A 22,403-nucleotide genomic window follows, 5' to 3' on the forward strand; every position below is an offset into this window, starting at 1 on the left:
CTCCCTGCTCATGTGCCTGGGAAAGCAGTGGAGGATGGCCCAATTCCCTGGGCCCTTCCACCCATGTGGGAACCCAGAAGAACCTCTGGCTCCTAGTTTCAGCCTGGCCCAGTCCTGGCTGTTGCAGCCATTTGGGGAATGAACCAGCAGATGGAAGGTCTCTCTTTCTCTCCCTGTCTTTTCTTCTCTCTTTGTAATTCTGACTTGCAAATAAAATAAATAAATCTTTTAAAAAAATTCAGCTAATAAAATATCACCTATTGCCGGTGCCACGGCTCAATAGGCTAATCCTCTGCCTTGTGGCACCGGCATCCCGGGTTCTAGTCCCGGTCGGGGCGCCGGATTCTGCCTGGTTGCCCCTCTTCCAGCCCAGCTCTCTGCTGTGGCCCGGGAGTGCAGTGGAGGATGGCCCAAGTGCTTGGGCCCTGCACCCCATGGGAGACCAGGAGAAGCACCTGGCTCCTGGCTTCAGATCAGCGTGGTGCATCGGCCGTGGCGGTCATTGGAGGGTGAACCAACGGCAAAAGGAAGACCTTTCTCTCTGTCTCTCTCTCTCACTGTCCACTCTGCCTGTCCAAAAAAAAAAAAAAAAAAAAAAAAAAAATCACCTATTATTCCAGGCCTACTTCAAGTCACTTTCTCTGGTAAGGCAATACGATCCACACTACTTTCTCCTATGAATTTCTACTGCACTTTAATCAGTTTACTCTGATTTTAATACTTAATGTGTCTCCATTTCATGGTCTATGGTAGTCACTTCCAGCTACCAGCTGGACAGTAATGCTACTGGTTGCCTACATTAGGCAATAAATATAGACTAAACTAATGTGCAAAAGAGAGATTTTTAGTTGACTATAAACTTAATCTGAATCAACTAAGGATGGGGCTCTATCTTCAGTTTTCTCTCTTTACCTAGCCAGGGAGGTTCATAGGAATCATTTGCTATTTTGTATTATTCAAAGCACACAGCTACGCATACTGCAGGCACTAGATACATCCTTGTACAATGCTCACCTTATTAGTAATATTGTTTAGCTGTGCATCTGTAACTGGAAAAATGAGACTATCTGTAATTCTTTATTTTTAATTTGAAAGGTAGTTAGAAAGAGAGACAGAGAAACAGACAGAGATAGTGATATCCAGATCGTCCATCTACTGGCTCACTCCTCAAATGCTTGAAACAGCCAGGCCTGGGCAGGCTGAAGACAGCGGCCAGAAGCTTGATCCAGGTTTCTCTTGTGGGTAGCAGGACAGAAATATTTATGTCATCATCTGCTGCCCCCCAGGTGCTGGATTGGAAGTGGAGGTAGGACTGAGCAGGTCCTCTAATATTGGATGCAGGCACCCCAAGTGGCAATAGCCAGTTGTGCTGCAACGCCCACTCACGTATTGTTTTTATGATCACTCTCACCTTCAGCGACTCTGATGACGGGCTATACAAGCCGTGTACCTGATATAACACTCATGTGATGCTTATTATGTACCAAACACTCTTCTAAGCACTTTACATACTCATTTAATCCTCTTCCAATCAAATTATGTAGATACTATTTTATGCCCATTTTACAAATGAGGAAACTGTGGCACATATTAGTAAAGAGAATTTGAAGCCGTTCTTTTCCAGAGCGAGTGTGCTTAACTACTATACTGTACTGCTACTCACGATATTCATAAAGTAAGAGCTCGTATACATCTGTAATTTTAACGTGACATCACTGGTTTGAAAACTAGTTTTTCTTCTGTGTTGAACTCCTACATCCTCTAAGCAATCATGAACTCAGCCTATGTATTGTTCACATTTTTTTAAAGTAATAGCAGCTACCATTTACTAAGTGCCTGTTATGAGCTAGATTCTGAGCTAAGTGAATGATAGTACAGTTAATTTTAGTAACAAAGCTATGAGGCAGGAAGAGAACTAGGTTCACATACAAGTAGAAAAAGATTGAGAAATAAAAGAACAAGGATTTGAATCCAAAGTTTATTTGACTGAAAAATCTAAGCTCTAGAGTCTGACACTGTGGCATAGTGGGTTAAGGCTCCTTCTGCAGTGCTGGCATCCCATGTGAGTGCCAGTTTCTGTCCTGGCTGCTCCTCTTCTTTTTTTTTTTTTATTTTTTGACAGGCAGAGTGGACAGTGAGAGAGAGAGACAGAGAGAAAGGTCTTCCTTTGCCGTTGGTTCACCCTCCAATGGCCGCCGCGGCCGGCGCGCTGCGGCCGGCGCACTGCGCTGATCCGATGGCAGGAGCCAGGAGCCAGGTGCTTTTCCTGGTCTCCCATGGGGTGCAGGGCCCAAGCACCTGGGCCATCCTCCACTGCACTCCCTGGCCACAGCAGAGGGCTGGCCTGGAAGAGGGGCAACCGGGACAGAATCCGGCGCCCCGACCGGGACTAGAACCCGGTGTGCCGGCGCCGCTAGGCGGAGGATTAGCCTAGTGAGCCGCGGCGCCGGCCAGGCTGCTCCTCTTCTAATCCAGCTCCTGCTAATGGCCTGGGAAAGCAGTGGAAGATGGCCCAAGTGTTTGGGCCACTGCACCCCCATGGGAAACCTGGAAAAAGTTCCTGGCTCCTGGCTTTGGATAGGCCCAGCTCCAGCTGTTGCAGCCAGTTGAGGAGTGAACCAGTGGATGGAAGACCTCTCTGTTTCTCCCTCTCTCTGTCTGTAACTCTGCCTCTCAAATAAATACATAAATCTTTTTTTTTTTTTTAATTTAAGCTCTGAAGCACATATTAGACTACTTAAAAAATGTTTATGTCTGATTTCTACAATTAGATTATAAATTCCTTGAAGGCACAGATTATATCTCAAACTTGCTTGTTGATTTTATAATGCTTTGAATGTCTTGATTGATATTAAAATAATGCTTCTTGGACCGGTGCCGCGGCTCACTTGGCTAATCCTCCACCTCCGTCGCCGGTACCCTGGGTTCTAGTCCCAGCTGGAGCGCCAGATTCTGTCCTGGTTGCTCCTCTTCCAGTCCAGCTCTCTGCTGTGGCCCGCGAGGGCAGTGGAGGATGGCCCAAGTGCTTGGGCGATGCACCCGCATGGGAGAGCAGGAGGAAGCACCTGGCTCCTGGCTTCAGATCTGCGCAGCGAGCCAGCCATAGCGGCCATTTGGGAGGTGAACCAACAGATGGAAGACCTTTCTCTCTCACTGTCTAACTCTGCCTGTCCAAAAAAAAAAAAAAAAAAAAAAGAAAAGAAAAGAAAAAAATGCTTCTTGATTGATGGACACAACTGGCATTTCAGAGAAATCAGGATGGTGTAGAGTTCCCATCAGAGCTAGTTTTAAGTAGTTCTTCTGTCTCTCAGGTCTGGCAAAATAATTATTTATGAGAAAATATGAAATTAGTATATTTTGGGTAGAATAATGATCTCCAAATGTTCATCTCATAATCTTTGGAAACTGTAACATGCAGTCTTACATGACAAAGGGAATTAAAATTACAGATGGAATTAAGGTGGCTTAAAGTTGATCTTAAAATGAGATTCAACTGTTTTTTTCAGAGTGGGTCCAAAGTAATCACGCATTAATACTATAACTACTACTCAAACAGTATTTTTCACTTTATGTTTCTGTGTGGGAGCAAACTGTTGAAATCTTTACTTAATGTATGCTAAACTGATCTTCTGTATATTAAGAGAATCGAAAATGAATCTTGATGTGAATGGAAGGGGAGAGGGAGTGGGAAAGGGGAGGGTTACGGGTGGGAGGGACGTTATGGGGGGGAAGCCATTGTAATCCATAAGCTGTACTTTGGAAATTTATATTCATTAAATAAAAGTTAAAAAAAAAAAGAAGCACCTATTAAAAAAAAAAGAATCCTTAAAAACGAAAAAGAGAGGCATAAGAGAACAGATAGATGGCACTGTAAAAAGGACTTAGCCAGACAGTGCTGGCTTTAAGATGGAGCAAGATGCCATGAACCAAGAAATGCAGGCAGCCTACAGAAGCAGAGAAAGCAAGGCAAGGAATTCTCCTCAGAAGCCTTCAGAAGGAATACATCCCTGCTCATATTTTGATTCTTAGCCCCACGAAGTTAACCTTGGACTTCAGCCCTCAAGAACTGTAGGAAAATAAGTTTGTATCTTTAAATCACTGAATTTGTGGTGATTTGTCATAGCAGCAATGGGAAACTAATACAGCATATAAGTAATGCCAGAAGTTTGAAATTCTGCCCAAAAAAAAAAAAAAAAAATTAAAAGAAAAAACAACCCACAACTATATACTGTGGTTTTAAACAACTTCCAAGTGATACCAACAGCAACAGTGATTTTTTTATTGTACTCTGAACAGACATCACGTAAAATGAAAATGCAGTAAATTTCATCACTATAGATTCATTACTAACATTTATTTTTAAATAGCTGGGTTAGAGACAAAATTTTTTTTTCAATTCATACTTTAGTCAGTAGAAATGTCGTATCTGTGAACACAATCAGAGAATAGTATGGGAAGAATTGAATTACAATAAGAGGGATTTTTGAGGCTGTCATTACAATGTTTAAAATACTTCTTGGCTAATTAGGACCAAAATGTATTGCCTGCCTTACAAATCCCTATATCTTTGCAAACTTAACCATTCTCACACAAAATGAAATGCCTTATTAAATCATGCTCATCTCTTCCATACCATCACAGACTGCTCATCCTCCAGTGTTTTCTCATGGCATTTCCATTCTAGAATGTTCCTTCTCTGTCCAGGCAGCAGAATCTACATTCTCTAATCACTCAAATTCTAATCACTCATATTCTCTAACTACAGTTTAGCTTCTGTTAGACACTATTCTCTATTATTTCCATGTGATTCATTATGATTTCAGGTTTGCAACGTTTTGTTTCTCTATTAGCTCCTTGATCATGGAAAATGGCTGATGGAGTTCAGAGGCATTCATAAATTAGTCTCTAATTTTGTTTATGTTTTAAATTTTCTATAATAAAAAGTCAACAAACAGAACAAACAGCAAGGAGAGGTATCATTTTTTTTATCTGTATTCTTTCAGTTTCTAGGTTTCTCCTTTTCCTAGCACTGTAAAGTTGGTTGAATTAGTTAGCTTCCAAAGTTATACCTCCTTCAGTTGACACAAATGAACTATATGATACCATGATGCAACAGTCATGGCTTTATTCAATAGATTTCTATAAATTGGTATTCAATATTCAAGACAAAACTTTCACTATTGCTCATTAAAGAGCAGCACAAATAATTCAACTCACTGGTTAATTGTTTATATAACCTTTGTACTTTGAAATCTTTGCTTCAATGTTATTAATGCATGACTCCTTGTTAGCATATTTCTGGTAAAAAATGATTGAGGAAGAAGGTTTTCATCATCACTTAATAAAGAAAAAGTTAGAATCAATAGTAAAACTTACTATTGATAGTTTATACCATAAAGTATTAACAACTCAAAATGTTAATTAATTTCTAATTCTCTATTCTATTATTTAGATTTCAGGAAGGTTGATTGGACTTGATCCATCATTTTACGGAAAATTAATTATTTCAAATACATGCACCACTTTATGCAACCTGCCTGATTTGCATTGAGGAAAATTCAGCAGAAGTAATTGAGGCACAAGCAAATACTGGCACTGACTGAACTCAATTTTCATTCCAAATTTCTGCAAAATCCCAAGGCACAACAATATCAGATGCAAGGGGGAAAACAAACAAAAGCAATGTGAAAAGGGAACATGAAGAGAGAATATTACAAGAATCAGAGAACAAAGGGATTGCAAAACTATTTTAGTGCCATAGATGAGCAGTGAGGGCTTCATTCAGGCAAGGTGGAATAAGATATCATATGGCATCCTGACAATTGATGTCTTCATTTAAATGTAAGAATTTACATTCTAATTAGAAAGAATTTACATCTTAATCAGAGGCAGCTGTATTATCTTGTTACTGTTTTTTTCAAAGGTAATGAACTAAAGTACTGCTGTGCTTTTTCAACCAGAAACTAAATAGACAGCATCCAGTGTTATTTTATAGCTTACCTGCTGTAAGCTGTTATTAATATTTTCAAAGATTAAATTCTAACTAAAATCTTTTAAAAATGAAAATTGTATTTGACATCACTAGAATAGTATGATAAAGACTTATTTAAAGTATTCAAACAAATCCTTTTCTAACTTGTATTTTAAATGTACTTATTTATCAAGCTAATAGAAGCCTCTTATGATTTATTAATATAATATTGTTTTCACTTGGGAGGATGTAGAAAAGCTACTAATGCAGATATGTATTACATATTGGCAAAACCTGGTTATTCTCAAACATATGAGAGAGCCTAAATATAAAACTTTACCTTACTGAGACCATTTAAATGAACACATATTCTTTTTTCTTTCTGTGATGTTTAATAAGGAAAGACAACATATATGGAAAACAGAATAGACTGCTAGTATTTCATGTGATTTCATTACTATCACATTAATAACATTTACAAATGTAATGTTCCACAAATGTACACAATTCTGGTGGTGTCCAGGAATGCCATAGTTAGTAGAAGTAAAAGAAATAATACAGCCTAATGTGAGGTTGTTCATAATGATGGTAACTAGACCTAGATATTGGTAGTTGGTGATATTTTTGCAAAATCAAGCCTATTATTCATATGAGAATCAGCATGAGCTCACTGACCCATGGTTTAGAAGAAATTGGGCTTGGCCTAAGAGAAATAAAGCAGGAGAAAATTACAAGTGTTAATAAAAATGTAAAATGTCACCTTTGTCCCTAGCACTATGCATCTTTAGGTTATTGATACTTATTTTCATAAGCTGCATCATTAATATGGAGCTGCAGTATGGTCCAGTTGATAATTTGCAGGTTTATGATTTAATTCATTATGAAATATAATTTTTTCACTAAAATGAAAAGAAGGAAAATAATAATAAAAGATCAAGGCCATTTCTATCAGCCTATTAAATAAATGACTAATTTGACTAATTTGGTCAAAATATTTTTTAAAAATTATAGAGACAGTCTAAAATAATTCTGATATGCATATTTATCATCATAGTGACTTTCTGTATTTGCACATATAAAAGAAAAGCATATGACATACAAACGTGCTGTATTTAAAAAAATAGGATCATTCTGGGTACATTAAAAAGGTAAAATGAATTTTAAGGTGGCATTTTCCTAACCTAGGCCACTCTGATGACAAAGAGGAGATAATTATTAGTTCACTGGTGCCTTTTCTTGTATCCCCAGTAAAGACAATTTATAGAGGAAATGATTCAGATGGGCCTGACGGAATTACTGGCTCTGAAAGATGGCTTTATGCTGCTGTCAGAAACCGTCAGCCCACGTTTGAAAGGTTTATTTGTCTGTGGCTCTTCTGTGTATGATTTGTTATGAGGGCACTTCACACCACAGCGTACACACAGTACCTTCATTTTCAAAAGTGTCCCAGGTAAGTTTTTGATTATCTCTGGATTTTATGTGTGTTTTTTCATAGACAATCTCCTAAAAAATGTCTATTTTATTTTTATATATGTGGTCTGAGTGTGACCAAATAAACTTTTAATCAGAATAAGCCACAGTGTTACATCCACCTTCATCAGTTTCCTACTTGGTCCCATGTTTACTGTAACTATAAATATTCATAACCAATGTAGAAGAGCATAATAAAACATAATATATGACTCCTCTTACTCTATCTCTTGTTTCTCTTATCGCTCTTGACTTGGATTATCACAATTGCTTCCCAATTAGACTTCTTGCTCATAGGCATCTCCCCATCTAATTTCTCCTTCATGGGATGTGGGCTGTCGTATTATATTGTAATCTTTGTTACATGACATAGAAAAGACATGGACTCTAATCCTGATTCTGTCACTCTCTGGGTCTTATTTTTCTCATCTGGAAAATGAAGATGTGTGAGAGGTTTGTCAATGGTCTCTTTTCCCCTAAAACTCAATAATTTTATTTCTGTTCATTTTGTCTACTCTGTGCAGTTATTTCACAATTGTCAACATAAGTTTTCCCTAACCCTAACCTAAAATGCATCCCTGCTTTTTCCTGTATATTCAAGTCCTATTCATTTTTAAAACCCACCTCCAGTCTTTTTAAAAAATTATATTTTTGTAATTCTTTTTTTTTTTTTTAAGATTTGTTTTTTCTTTGGAAGGCAGAGAGAGAGAGAGAGAGAGGAGACACACACACACACACACACACAGATCTCGTTCATTCATTGGTTCACTTCCCAAATGGTGGTAATGGCTGGGGCTAGACCAGGCTGAAGCTAGGAACCAGGAACTTCTTCCTGGTCTCCCAAGGACTTGGGCCATCTTCCACTGCTTTTCCAGGCACGTTAGCAGGAAACTGGATCAGAAGTGGAGCAGCTGGGACTCGAACCTGTGCCCATATGGGATGCAGGTGATGGCTTAACCTGTTAAGCCACATGCTATGCCACAATAATTTCCTCTTTTAATTCACATATTTAACATCTATTTACTGAAGACTTGTGCTGTTATCAGTTATTATCCTAGGTTCTGTGGATATAAGAAATGAATATGAGAAACCTGGGACCCATAATAAAAGAGCTTACAGTATAACAGAAAAGACATATACAAAACTAGCAACAAAGATTAAAGGTTGTGATAAGTGCAAATAAGCAAAAAAATTTACAGAGTATGTGTACATGTACATTATTTAAGTAGGATGATCATAGAAGGCTTATATTCTATAGTATTTCATATATCAGTCTATAGTAACAAGTACAGTTATTTTTCAATCATTTTCTGACCTATTCTGGTTGCAAATCTTGTTTCCCCAACTAGATTGCATTAACAATAAAAATTATTATTGTAGTTGATCATAAACAGAGGACTGAAGATGTACCAGTTTTTGAACTAGGTGATTCATGTATACTTTATCATTTAATTCTTAGAAGAGGTAGGCATTTCTTTTATTGATATCCCATTTTACTCAAGATGAGGAAATATGGGCTTAGAGTCAGACTAAGATATTTGTTTAAAGACAAACATTTAGTAAGTGGTAGAGTTGAAACTAAAGTCCAGTCTGCAGATACTGAAGTGTGGTATGTGAATTGCTATGATAAAGTGGCTTTTGAAGATGGGGATATTCTGTGGGGTTTATTGTCATTAGAGTAATAAACTGTCTTTTGCACATATCTGGCACTTAACAACTATTTGATAAATGAATATCTGAACAGGGAAACCTGGGTCTTTTGGTGGGCATTATATTTCCCCAGAAGCAAGTTCCTTGTTTTGCATAAACTTAATCAGCCTGTGAAGACTTCTTTGGGAGACAGAGACCTTTGGATTGGAAACTCTGTTGAAAAGTATTTCAAATCTAGTTTCTAACATGATTTATCATCATCTTGTTCCCAACTGGCACTGAGTTGTATACACATATGCTTTCCTACTCAGGACCCTTGGTTCTGGGTAAACCCCACACCAGCAATTGCCCATTTTGAGCTTACATTCTTTCACTCAAATGATTTTGACTCACATATTGAAAATATTCAATGACAGGATGTATAGATCAGAGAGTTGTTACACAGTAGGAAATTTAATAAAATCAATTAATCAAGGATCTGCTCTCAAAGAGTTGGAGTTTGGTTTCAGGTATTTTTAAAGACCATAAGGATGTGCTGATAAAGAAAAGTCTTTCACTTATTTTCATATGTAAATGAAAATGGGGGAAATAAGTCACAATCTTTTTATGTCCAACACGATTGTAAATGGCAATGATAACTTTCTTTGCATACTTTATTCTATTAGATACACTAAGATTGGATACCTTAGGCATGGGTAATCCAAAAGAGTAGCTCAATTTTTTTTTTAAGTCAAAACATGCTTCAGCATTATTTTTATTGTGATTTTCTTGCGCATCAGTCAGCTGGTGTCTTTAACATACTTTATTGTTCAAATCCACTTTCTCACTACATGCAAAAACATCAGTTGTGCTGATGAATTAGCTGAAATCAGAGATTGAAAAGCACCAGTTTATATTATAAATTCATTGGCTGTCACTTTTCCTGGAACTGATATCTGATAACTTTTGCCATTCAGATTTAGCCAGATTGGAGTAAATAAGTAGACTATTTAAATGAAATGGTCCTTATTTAAGAAAATGAGATAATGCTATTAATAAAAACTTGAAATTATTGATGCAAATAATCTGAAATGTAGATAATGTGCTTTCAGAACTGGCTTCTTAATGTCTTCTTAATTTGCATGCTGCCAAATTTTAATTTCATTTGTTTTATTTTAATTTGACAGCCACAGACAGAAAGTTGTGCTCCTATCTGCTGGTTTACTCCCCAAATGTCTGCAATAGCTTGACCCAGAGCCAGAAGCTAAGAATGCAATCCAGGTCTCCCATGTGGATGGCAGGAACACAATTACTTGAGCCATCATTGCTGCCTCCTAGGTCTGCACTACTGGGAGGCTCGAATCAGAAGCCGACGTTAAGAATTAAACATAGACACTCTGAAGTGAGACATGGGAACCTTAGCCACTGGGCTAAATGCCCACTCCATAAAACTTTGAAATCTACATTTAAATATCAGAGTTCAATTTCATGGATTTATATGCAAACCATCAGAGATAAAACAGAATTCTTTAATGGCTTTGTGGTTATGAAAGACTAGAGAAACTGTCCAGAGAATCACAATGGATAAAGAACAGAAAAGAGATGAATCAAAACAATTTTAAGATGATAAAATAAAAAATTAGGAAATAAATTAATAAAAATAAGGAGAATGTAGGAACAAAACATGGAGATATAGGTTTACTAGTCTAATTACTGATGAAAATTCCAGCAGATAGATTTTTCTCTCTCTGCCTTTTAAATTAAATGAAGATAAATAAATTAAAGTTAAAAAAAGAGGTCCTTTAAAGCTATAATTCGAGAGAGGGGACAATGATCCAAGGTAGTTACTACATTTTCGAAAGGCACAAGGAGATCCATTCTCAGAAGATAACCACTGCATTGTCCATCTGGGAGCACATTCTGTCCATCCCTTATAATCCTGAGAGGTTAGGAATAGGCCATAGACGTAAGAAATACACCTATATATGATTCACATTCATCTCATGTACAAAGATATGAGCCTAAGCAAGAATCATGCAACATTTAAATATTTAAATACTCAACAAACAACTTATATATAACAAAAAAATTTATAAAGCACCTACCTAGAAGACAAGTTCCCAACAATATTAATTATCCTCAAGTGGATAAGACAGGCTGTTAGGAAATAAAACCTAATTACAAACCATGAAAAATAAGAATATGATTTTCAAAAAAGTTTATTTAATAGAATGAACAAAACTGAGGAAAGAATTAGTAAGCTATAAGATACAGAATTTTTTCCAAGTATAAAAAAATCAAAAGGGCAAAGAAAATCAAAGATTGGCCGGCGCCATGGCTCAATAGGCTAATTCCTCTGCCTGCGGCGCTGGCACACCAGGCTCTAGTCCCGGTCGGGGCGCCAGATTCTGTCCCGGTTGCCCCTCTTCCAGTCCAGCTCTCTGCTATGGCCCGGGAGTGCAGTGGAGGATGGCCCAAGTGCTTGGGCCCTGCACCCCATGGGAGACCAGGAAGAAGTACCCGGCTCCTGGCTTCGGATCAGGGCGGTGTGCTGGCTGCAGCGCACTGGCCGCAGCGGCCATTGGAGGGTGAACCAAAGGTAAAGGAAGACCTTTCTTTCTGTCTCTCTCTCTCACTGTCCACTCTGCCTGTCAAAAAAAAAAAAAAAATCAAAGATTATAGAAAAGTTAAAAAACACAGACACCAAGTCCTGGAACTCCCAAGTTCTAACTAACTGGTGTTGCAGAAGAGAAGAAAGAGAATGGCAGGGAGGGATCTCAAAATGGGACTTTACTATGTTAAAAGACTGCAGAAAAAATATTAGGAGCACAAAAAATACTTTATCAAAAATTCTTTGTAAGCTAGAATATTGAAGAAAGCCTTTTTATTTAAAATGGGACTGATAAATAGGACTTACAGAATCTCTAAAACACATTTCTTTTGTTGCTGACAAGACATTTAAGAAATGACACCGGGACAGGCTTTTGGCACACCTCTTGGGAGCCTGCATCCCATATTGGAGTACCTGGATTTGAGTCCTGAGTCTGCTTCTTATTGGTGCTTCCTACTAATGAGCACCCTGGGAGGTGGCAGGTGATAGCTCAAGGACTTGGATCCCTGCCACCCATGTGGAAGACTTGGATTGAGTCCCAGACCTCTGGCCTTCTTTTTTTCTTTTAATTTATTTTATTTATTTGAAAGAGATAGAGAGACAGAGAGGAGAATGAGAGAGAGAGAGAATGAGAGAGAGAGAGAGAGAGACAGAGAGGGAATGAGAAGGAAATCCATCCACTAGTTTACCCCCTAAATGGCCACAACAGCCAGAGCTGGGCTACACTGAAGCAAGGAGCCAGGAACCCCATCCTGGTCTCCCATATGGGTGGCAGGGGTCCAAGTACTTGGACCATCTTCTGCTGCTTTTCCAGGTGCATTAGCAGGGAGCTGGATAGGAAGTAGAACAGCTGAGATATGAAACAGTGCTCCAATATGGGATACTGGCATTGCAAGCAGCAGCTTAACCTGCTGTGCCACAGTGCTGGCCCTGACTCCTGGTAGAGCCCCAGGTGTTGCCAGCCTTTGGGGACTGAATCAGCATACAGAAGATCCATCTCTCTCTGCCTATATGGGCCATAAAAATACAATTTAGCTTTATAATATTGTTATTATCAGATCTCAGAAGTGTGGTCTGGCTTAAGTTAGAGAGCTAAAAATGGGTGCACATAGAACAAATGTATTTATCTATTTCAAAGTACTGTTATCTCCCCCCATGTAATTGTTTGCTGTTTCAGTTAAGAATAGAGACAGATAGAGATAGACAGTGAGAGAGGCAGAGAGAAAGGTCTTCCTTCTGTTGGTTCACTCCCCAAATGGCTGCAACAGCTGGAGCTTTGCCGATCTGAAGCCAGGAGCCAGGTGCCTCTTCCCGGTCTCTCATGTGGGTGCAGGGGCCCAAGCACTTGGGCCATCCTCCACTGCCTTCCCGGCAGTGAGCTGTACTGGAAGAGGAGCAACTGGGACTAGAACCCGGAGCCTGTATGGGATGCTGGCACTGCCGGCACTGCAGGCGGAGGATTAACCAAGTGAGCCACGATGCCGGCCCCAAGAACATAGTTTTTTAAGGTTAGTTTATTTACTTATTTATTTAAGAAATCTATTTAATGGAAAGCCAGAGAGACAAAGAGCTCCCATCTGCTAGCTCACACCCTAAGTTCTCACAATAGCTGGGGCTGGGCCAGGCTGAAGTCAGGAGTGAGGAATTCAGTCTAGTTCTGCTCCTTTGATAACAGGGGGACCCAAGTCCCTGAATCATCACTGCTGCCTCTCAGGGTGCGCATTAGCAGGAAGGACTTGAACCCACACACTCTGATATGGGATATGCATGTCCCAAGTGGTGTCATAACTACTGTGCCATACACCTGTCCCATGAGTAGGATTTCAGATACATGTACTGTTGTAAACTAGACATAGCCTAAAATTTACCATTTAACTATTTTTAAATGTACAGATCGGTGGCATTATTTATTGTTAATATTGTATAATATCAAACATTATTATGTTTGACCATCACAGAGGTTAACACATGTTTCTTGTCTTGAGAGAAAATAAGAAACATGGTGGCCTAATTTTGCTTTTGGAGGAGAATTTTAAAATATGACATAACCATCATCAGATAGGTAATAATAACTAGACTACAGAAATTTTTAACTTTCATAATAGTTTTAGAGAAATTACTAAGCTGTCAAAATAGAAAGATTCTGAGCCTGTATGTTTAAATTTGTACAAGAATAACTTGTTTATTTTTATGTAAGAGGAAGAGAAAGAGAGAAAGAAAAAGGGGATGAGGGAGAAGAAGAGGCAGAGAGAAAGGGAGAAAGAATGCAAGTGAGGTACCCTCATCTTGCCAGTCCTAACAAAGCCTGAAGCGGGGAGCTGGATACTCAGTCTGTTTCCCATGTGGCTGGCCGGGACCCAACTACTTGAGCCATTGCCTGCTGCTTCCCAGGGAAACATTAACAGGAAGCTGGAAAAGAGAACAGTCAGGCCTCAAACCCAGACACTAACGTAGGGGATGTGGTTGTCCTAGCAGGCACCTTAACCAATAGGCCAATGCTTGCCCCATGAGAATGGGTTTAAAATCTGTTTGTCTCAACCCAAAGTTTCTAACAATTCAGCAATTAGCTATAGGTACATTTGTATGGCAACCTTGAAAGTCTTAACCTTTAGACATCTGAAAATAATCTCTAAGTCATATTCTATTGTATAGTCAAGAATAACAGTGTTTTATTTAATCTAAATTAGAACTTGTTTTTTTCTTTTTAAAAGAATTTTAAAATTTGTTTATTGGAGAGGTAGAGTTATAGACAGAGAGAGGGACAGAAAGAGAGAAAGGTCTTCCATCTACTGGTTTACTCCCCAAATGGCCACAATGGCTAGAGCTGTGCTGAATCGAAGCTAGGAACTTCCTCCGGGTCTTCCACTCTGCAGCAGGGGCCCAAGCAGTCTGGCGGCCATGTGCCACTGCTTTCCCAGGCCATAGCAGAGAGCTGGATCAGAAGAGGAGCAGCTGGGACACGAACCAGTGCCCATATATGATGCCGGCAATGCAGACAGAGGCTTAGCCTGTTATGTCACAGCACTGGCTCCTAGAACTTGTTTCAAGAAATATAACTAGGAGTTTTACATCAACCATATATATATTTTTAAATAGTTGAGATGTTTTTCTAATTTCAAATAGATACTAATGTATAATACAGAAATAGGATCTGGGGGCCGAGTAGTTGTAGTTTAGCAGATTAGGCTGCTTGTGATGCCAGCATCCCAAGTGGGTGCTGGTTCAAATCTCAGCTGCTCCATTTCCCATCCAGCTCCCAGCTAATGCTCCTGGGAAAGCAGCAGAAGAGGTCCCTGCACCCATGTGGAAGACCTGGATGAAGCTCCTGGTGCCTGGTTTGGCCTGGCTCACACCCAGCTGTTGGTAGCCATTTCGGGAAGTGAACCAGTGGATGGAAGATCTCTGTCCCTAATTCCCTCTCTCTCTGTAACTCTGCCTTTCAAATAAATCTTTAAAAAATAAATTAAAAAAATCAGCTCTGAAATGATAAGAGATAATTTGCCTTGATGCATCTGTGGTAAGATGATTGTATTGCAAACTAAATGCATTGTGTTTTTTGAATCCTCTATTACTATTGTAAGCAGAACAAATGCACAGATGGCATGGGCCATAAAAATATAATTAAGTTTTACAGTATTGTTATTATCAGATCTCAGAAGTATGCTCTGGCTTGTTAAGAGTGCTCACTATGTGAGTGCATATAACATTTTTGGATTTCAAGTTTTCAAACATATTTACCTGATTCAAAGTATTGTTATTTCCCTCCACGTCGATGGTCTTCAGTTTCAGTTTGAACACATTTTTTTAAGTTTGCTTACTTACAGCATTATTCTACTCATTAAAAAAAAAAACCCTCAAACTACATAGCTGTTTAGCAAACTTGTAACAGTTATTTCAAAAAACATCTTTTAAAAGGACTTTAAGAATATAAAGAGATATAAGAAGCTTATTGAAAACCCATCTAAATGGTATGACAGCTTAAAGACTAATATTCAATCCTCAAACTGGAGTTCTCTATCTTGGTTATTAATAAAAATATCTAAGGAAAATGAAATGTTTGAGTACAAAATCCTTAACTATATCCAAAGTGGTATGGAGAAATATAACTATATCTAAGATGGTATGGATCTAGGAAAGAGTACTTTTCTTTTACAAAAGTTCAAGTCAATGACTATTTGAAACTTTAAAAACATATTAGGCATTATGGCTATTCAAGTGATTAGTAGATAAAATCAGAAAACAGTAGTAGTGATTGAAGTCCAAGTTTATTCCATAAAGAGGAAGGAAATCTTACAGGGTGAGGGATTTAGAATGGTATGGTAGTCAGTTTTGCATTACCATAACAAAATGTTTAAGGCAGGCTACTTATGAAGAAAAAAGGTGTATTTAGCTTACAGTTTGGAGGCTGAAAGTCAGTCCAAACAGAACGGCACAGGCTCTGGCAAGGATCCTTCCTTGACTTCATCACTCCAAGGCAGATAGAAAAGGAGGGGCATATGAGTGAGGAACTGATTACATCCTGAACAGGGAGCCGGTGAGAGGCTAGGTAGAGCCACACTTGGGCTTCTGTAACAATCTTGTCTTGAGAACCAGTCATGGTCCCATGAGGAACACCTTAATCTTTTTGGAGGGCACACTCCCAGTTGACCCAAGGACTTCCCACTAGACTGCATCTCCTAAAAGTCCAAATCATCTCCTAACACTGCCAGCCTTGGCACCAAGCCTCCAACACATAAACCTTTAGGGATCATGTCACCCATATCCATATCACAGCAGATGAAGTTCAGAGGCAGGGAGGAGAGGAAGGAATCCCCTCATTTCCACATTTGTACTGCCATATAAAAGACTAGGAGAAGGACATGTATTTTCTGCCTTTCTTTGGGATGCATTTGAAAATAGTTAACGTAGAACATGCTCTCCTGATGAATTTAACCATGTATCTCTCAGGGACATTTTGTAGACGATATTTTGACACTTTCTTGAGTGAACTCTCAAAGGTCAGAGTTTGGACACAAATGTGCCCATATGGAAGAATTCACATATCCCTATCTCCAACTTTCACCATTCAAAACATTTGCTCCAGTTTCTTTCTTTTTTTAAAGTTTTTTTATTCATTTACTTGACAGGTAGGGTTGCAGTTAGTGAGTGAGAGAGACAGAGAGAAAGGTCTTTTTCCCTTGGTTCACTCCCTCAAACGGCCGCAATGGCCAGAGCTATGCCGATCCGAAGCCAGGAGCCAGGTGCCTCTTCCCGGTCTCCCATGTGGGTCCAGGGGCCCAAGCACTTGGGCCATCCTCCACTGCACTCCTGCTCCAGTTTCTTTCTTTGAGTAAGAGCACACTCCCGTATGCACAAATATATACCTACCATCAGTCTTTTTCTAAAGAGTTCAAGGACAAGCATTAGATATTACTCCTATAATCCCTAAATATTGAATGCATGTTTCTGAAGACAAAGACATTCTCTTACATAGTCATCACATAATTTAGGGGTGGGGAACATCTGCCTGTGGGCTATATAAGGCCCATGAAAATTATTTGGTTTGGCCAAAGCAACTGCAGACATGTTTAAAAATCCACTAAATCTACAACAGGCTAATTTTTTTTTTTTTTTTGTGACAGGCAGAGTGGACAGTGAGAGAGAGAGACAGGGAGAAAGGTCTTCCTTTTTCCGTTGGTTCACCCCTCAATGGCCGTTGCGGCCGGTGCGCTGTGGCTGGCGCACTGCGCTGATCCGAAGCCAGGAGCCAGGTGCTTCTCCTAGTCTCCCATGTGGGTGCAGGGCCCAAGGACTTGGGACATCCTCCACTGCACTCTCAGGTCACAGCAGAGAGCTGGACTGGAAGAGGAGCAACCGGGACAGAATCCGATGCCCCGACCGGGACTAGAACCTGGGGTGCCAGCGCTGCATGTGGAGGATTAGCCTATTGAACCATGGCGCCGCTCAGCAGGCTAATTTTTAAGTTGATAATTTTGTATGGTACACAAATGATGCTATAAATACCCAATTATCCCAGGAAGAAAAAAAGGTTTCCCACCTCTGAATAATTCTTCAAGTGAGGAAATCTCACTTATACAATATCACTGTTAATCCACAGACCTCATTCAAATTTTAACTGTCCTAGCAATTTCAGCACATTCACTCTCTCCCAATATTTTATGTTTCTCTCTGTCTTTCACGTGTTCAACAGTTTTTCAAGAATGCGGTAATTTTATTCAGTGGACTGACCACAAACCCAGATCCACTTGATATTTCTTAATGATGATTTTTTTTTGGGCAGGAATATCGCTAATATGACATCCTATTCTTTTTTTTTTTTAAATCAGTTTTTTTCTTTTTTTTTCTTTTTTTCTTTTTTATTTTTTGACAGGCAGAGTGGACAGTGAGAGAGAGAGACAGAGAGAAAGGTCTTCCTTTGCCGTTGGTTCACCCTCCAATGGCCGCCACGGCCGGCGCGCTGCGGCCGGCGCACCGCGCTGATCCGATGGCAGGAGCCAGGAGCCAGGTGCTTTTTCCTGGTCTCCCATGGGGTGCAGGGCCCAAGCACCTGGGCCATCCTCCACTGCACTCCCTGGCCACAGCAGAGAGCTGGCCTGGAAGAGGGGCAACCGGGACAGAATCCGGCGCCCCGACCGGGACTAGAACCCGGTGTGCCGGCGCCGCTAGGCGGAGGATTAGCCTAGTGAGCCGCGGCGCCGGCCTGACATCCTATTCTTTTTAATACTTCACATCAAGGTGGTGTGCCACATGTGAAACTGAACCACTGGTGATGTTAACTTTGATCATCTGGTCACGTTGTTTGTTCATTGGGTTCCTCCACAATCAAATCACCATTTTCCCTTTTTAGCTATTAGTAGTTTTTAAGGAAGATATTCTGAGATTATATCAATATTCTTTTCCTCATTAAACCTCATGACACCTATTGGTCAGCCAGCTTTAGTTTCCACTAAAACTCCCATCTGATTTGAATACAACTCTGATGGTCCAATGGTAATTTTCTACTTTCATAATTCTTTTGATATTTATTCTTTGCTGTTCTACCATAAGAGGTCTATCCATCCATCCATCCCAGTATGGATTCATGAATTTCCATTTTATTTAATGAATTTTTATTATTTATTTCCAAGACTTGCTAAGTGGGAGCCTCAAGTTGGCTCCTGTGCCTTTTCTCATATCTCCACCATCTGAGTATTGTGTCATATTATACTTCCTATACCCCATACCTAGCATTAGCTATTTTTTCCAGAGGCTCAGTCTCTCATTTTTCTGTGGGATTAGATACCTAGAATTTGGTGTATGGGTACTTGGAGTGTTTCCTAGGTTGTTACTGCTTTTAAGCTCTTTTTAAACAATGCTAAGAAACATGGGAATGTATATAGTACATAAACATGGAGATACAATATGTCTATATGTATTTCTCTGTGTGTGTGATATATCATCATTAGCATTTTATTTATTCTAAATTTTCCTCTTTTAAATTTTAAAATGTTTCATTAGTATAGCAGGCTATGAGGAACAAATTTTTATTTGGCATATTCATATGCTACATGATTATGTATATTTTGATTTTAATCCCTTTTAGTCTTACAAGACTGAGAAGTAGTGGTCTTGTATTTTGCCTTTCTACAGCAGTCACTTCCTCCTCATTCTATTTTCATAAAGTTAGTAAAGGAGAGTCTGTTGGGGTCAGAGAATCAGATAGGAAGAAATACAGGAAAAAATGTAGTTTAAATTTTTCTATGGTTATATCCATGTAATTAAATGCATCGAAAATGTATATTTGATTGGTCAGTGCAAATACAAAAATATAAAGGACATGAAATAAATGGAAAGGATTTGGAAGGATATTTTAATTGGTTAAAATTTGGTCAAATACCAGTATACTTGGGAACAATAAATAACACACAAAAAGATATAGGGCTTATCCAAAATAGGCTCATATGCCTAAAATTTATCAGTTTAATACAAATATGTGTTTAAAGTTTCAACTTTAAGTATACTATGCATATTTTATACAGGATTAGACTAACATACCACCCCCGCTACAGCTGGGAAGGTTAAACAACAGTATTCAAATCTGATTTAGATATAACAGCTGTTCAAATGCCAGGGCATACATTACTTGAAAATGTGACCATTCAGTTCTGTTAAATATAAGCTGCTGCTCTGGCTATGCACATTATTTTCCCTAAAAAGTTCTTAAAAAAAGACTTCTTGATGTGAACTAAAATCACTACTTAAGTTCAATGGTTTCTTTTCTTCTTTTTTTTTTTTTTTTAACTTTCTCTTCCTCAACTTTCTGAAAAAGATGAGTGGGACACTTCTTTTATATCATCTCTTGCTTCTCATTAGCTAATGACAGTACAAAATGATAATATGATATAATATATTATATATACTCTTGACAGTACAAATGATAAAATATAATATCACATATTTTAATATATATATCAGTGAAAGAGTGTGGTACTGTTTTTGAGAGGAACTTCATTAGTTGTATTTAAAGTTTTTAGTTTTGACAATTCCATCATAGTCACATGGTACACATGATAAGTTAGAATTTTATAACTCCATTCTGAAGGATAAAAGAAAGATATAAAATCCTAAAGTTTCCAAGAATAACTAGAAATACTTTATTTAAAAGTAAAATATGATTTTTTCCTCCGTTATAATTCAGCAACTGAGAGAAAATTTTCATTTTAGACCAAGGAAGACAAATGCTGGGTACAGGAGGCATTATCACTCTGCTGGAAAGGGAACGTCTTCGGAAGATACCTCTTTCAACATCACACAGGAAGCCAGGGGCTGCTCTTCACCAAGATTCATTCCACCCAACAAGTTATACTCTTTGAGTGGGGACTGGAGTTTATGTTTCTTTCGTCCCTTGTCAATAAATACAAAGCATTTGCACTGTGTCAGAAACTCTGCTAGGCTTTGGGGAACCAATGGTGAAGAAGACATTCCTAGTCTTTCTATTGACGCAACTGAGCATGTAGAAGGGATGCTATGGGAGACCAGGAGGAAGCACCTGGCTCCTGGCTTCAGATCAGCGTAGTTCCAGCTGTGGCGGCCATTTGGGGGGTGAACCAACGGAGGGAAGACCTTTCTCTCTCTCTTTCTCTCTCTCTCTCTCTCTAACTCTATCGGCCAAATAAATAAATAAATAAAAGGGATGCTAATATCAACTGCAATGTAGCATGGTTACTGATATGATAGAGTAAGGACAGGTACAGGAAGTTAAGAGCACAACAGGAAGCATTTAATCCAGACTCAGTGGATAGATCTGAGAAGCCTAGAAGGAGGTGGTCATATTTAAATGGTAGTTTGTGATAATAGAAATTAGCCTCTCTGCGAGGGTAGAGAGGCTGTTAGATTGGGAATTCCAATCAGAGGCCATAAAATGTGTGAATATGCCTTTGAGAAATTTAAAGAATTTAAGTACAGCACAAGAAAACTCCTGTTTGGATGAACTGCTCTCCCTCCTGTTATTTGGCAAAGCCACAATAGAGAACTGGTATCTATCATTCCATACTTTTTCAAAGTGAGCAGGGGGAAAGAAGTAAAAAGTCAGTGTATTAGTGTGACTAGGTTCTTACCATGTCCTTGAAAATGGAAACTGTATGGCTGACTTTTTTTTTTTATTATTTATTTGAAAGGCAGAATGACAGAGAGAGGTATGAGGGATGGGGTGAAGGGTAGGGGGTGGCAGAGAGAGAGAGAGAGAGTGAAAGCTAACTTCTACTCACTGGTTCACTCCTCAAAAGCCTGTACTAGCTAGCACTAGGCCAGATGGAAACCTGGAGCCAGAACTCCATCTGCTGCCTTCTAGAAACTGGACTGAAAGTGGAGGTGAGTCCCTGTTGCAGGCACCTGATAAGAGAATGCAGGTGTTCCAAGCAGTGGCTTAACCTTCTGGCCAAAATGCTCGCCCTGGCTTAGTTTTTAAAAATACACATTCAGAAACTTTTTTTTTATGGAGTTTTCAAAATTCATTATTTAGAGGGCAACAGCAAGTAGGGAAAAGACCTACAACTAGAAGTGTATGTCTTCCTTTAAAGACTCTAGATCATACCTCTTATTAGCAAGCTTAATGTAGGTTAGTTACACTTTATTTGGGTTCCTCATCATTAGCAGGAGAGGGTTAAGAAAGATGGTATGTATGTATTCCCAGTGTAGTGTGTGGGTTATGTTAATAATACAATAATGAGGATAATAATGTCAACATTCTGCTCCATGAGAGCCCTGGATTCCTTCAAACTACTTTTTGAAATCTTTCAATTCAATCTGAGCAGCTCTGATTTTCTTAGATTACTTTACTATGCCTCTGAGTAAGATTTTATATAAAGAAAGCATTCTACAGCTTAAAAAATTTGAAAACTACTTTTTGTTTCATGGCACCATTCCATAGACTCCCAACATTTAAATCCTTACTTAGTTACTTAAAACATGGAACAATTTTCCTATTGGCCTGAAAAGGCAAAAATTATGAGTTCTTAAATGATGTTTTAATACTATGAAATATATGTTACTCAGTAACAGTCTGATAAAGAGATGTTATAAATTATTTCAAAATAACCAGCTTTGTGTCATCTCAGGAAATCTAATTAGGAAAATGATATTATAAATATTTATACTCCTAGTTTCATTATAAACATTGTGCTTATTGTTTTAGCTTCAGAAAAAAACAAAGAAACTTTAGTTATTAAGTATGATGTTTGGTAA

General features: G+C 38.7%; 1 protein-coding gene across 5 annotated transcripts in view; it reads right to left on the bottom strand.

Moving 5' to 3' along the window:
* The window catches only part of ELP4 (elongator acetyltransferase complex subunit 4), a 276,252-nt gene that overhangs the window by 69,815 nt on the left and 184,034 nt on the right, over window positions 1-22,403 (bottom strand). Inside the window, exons 10-11 of one of the 5 annotated variants that reach the window (XM_070071856.1) lie at window positions 11,176-11,227; window positions 9,730-9,953 (exon numbers count right to left, since the gene is read on the bottom strand). The exons of 2 other annotated variants lie outside the window; for them this stretch is intronic. In XM_070071856.1, coding sequence (XP_069927957.1) covers window positions 11,210-11,227 — 18 coding nt within the window. In that variant the 3' untranslated portion in view covers window positions 9,730-9,953; window positions 11,176-11,209. Of the gene's footprint in view, window positions 1-9,729; window positions 9,954-11,175; window positions 11,228-11,273; window positions 11,719-22,403 lie in introns of those variants that run through there. 2 more of the 5 variants (XM_051825657.2, XM_051825650.2) reach the window with 2 other exon arrangements.

Source organism: Oryctolagus cuniculus, chromosome 1, assembly GCF_964237555.1.
Source record: "Oryctolagus cuniculus chromosome 1, mOryCun1.1, whole genome shotgun sequence".
Lineage (NCBI taxonomy): Eukaryota > Metazoa > Chordata > Mammalia > Lagomorpha > Leporidae > Oryctolagus > Oryctolagus cuniculus.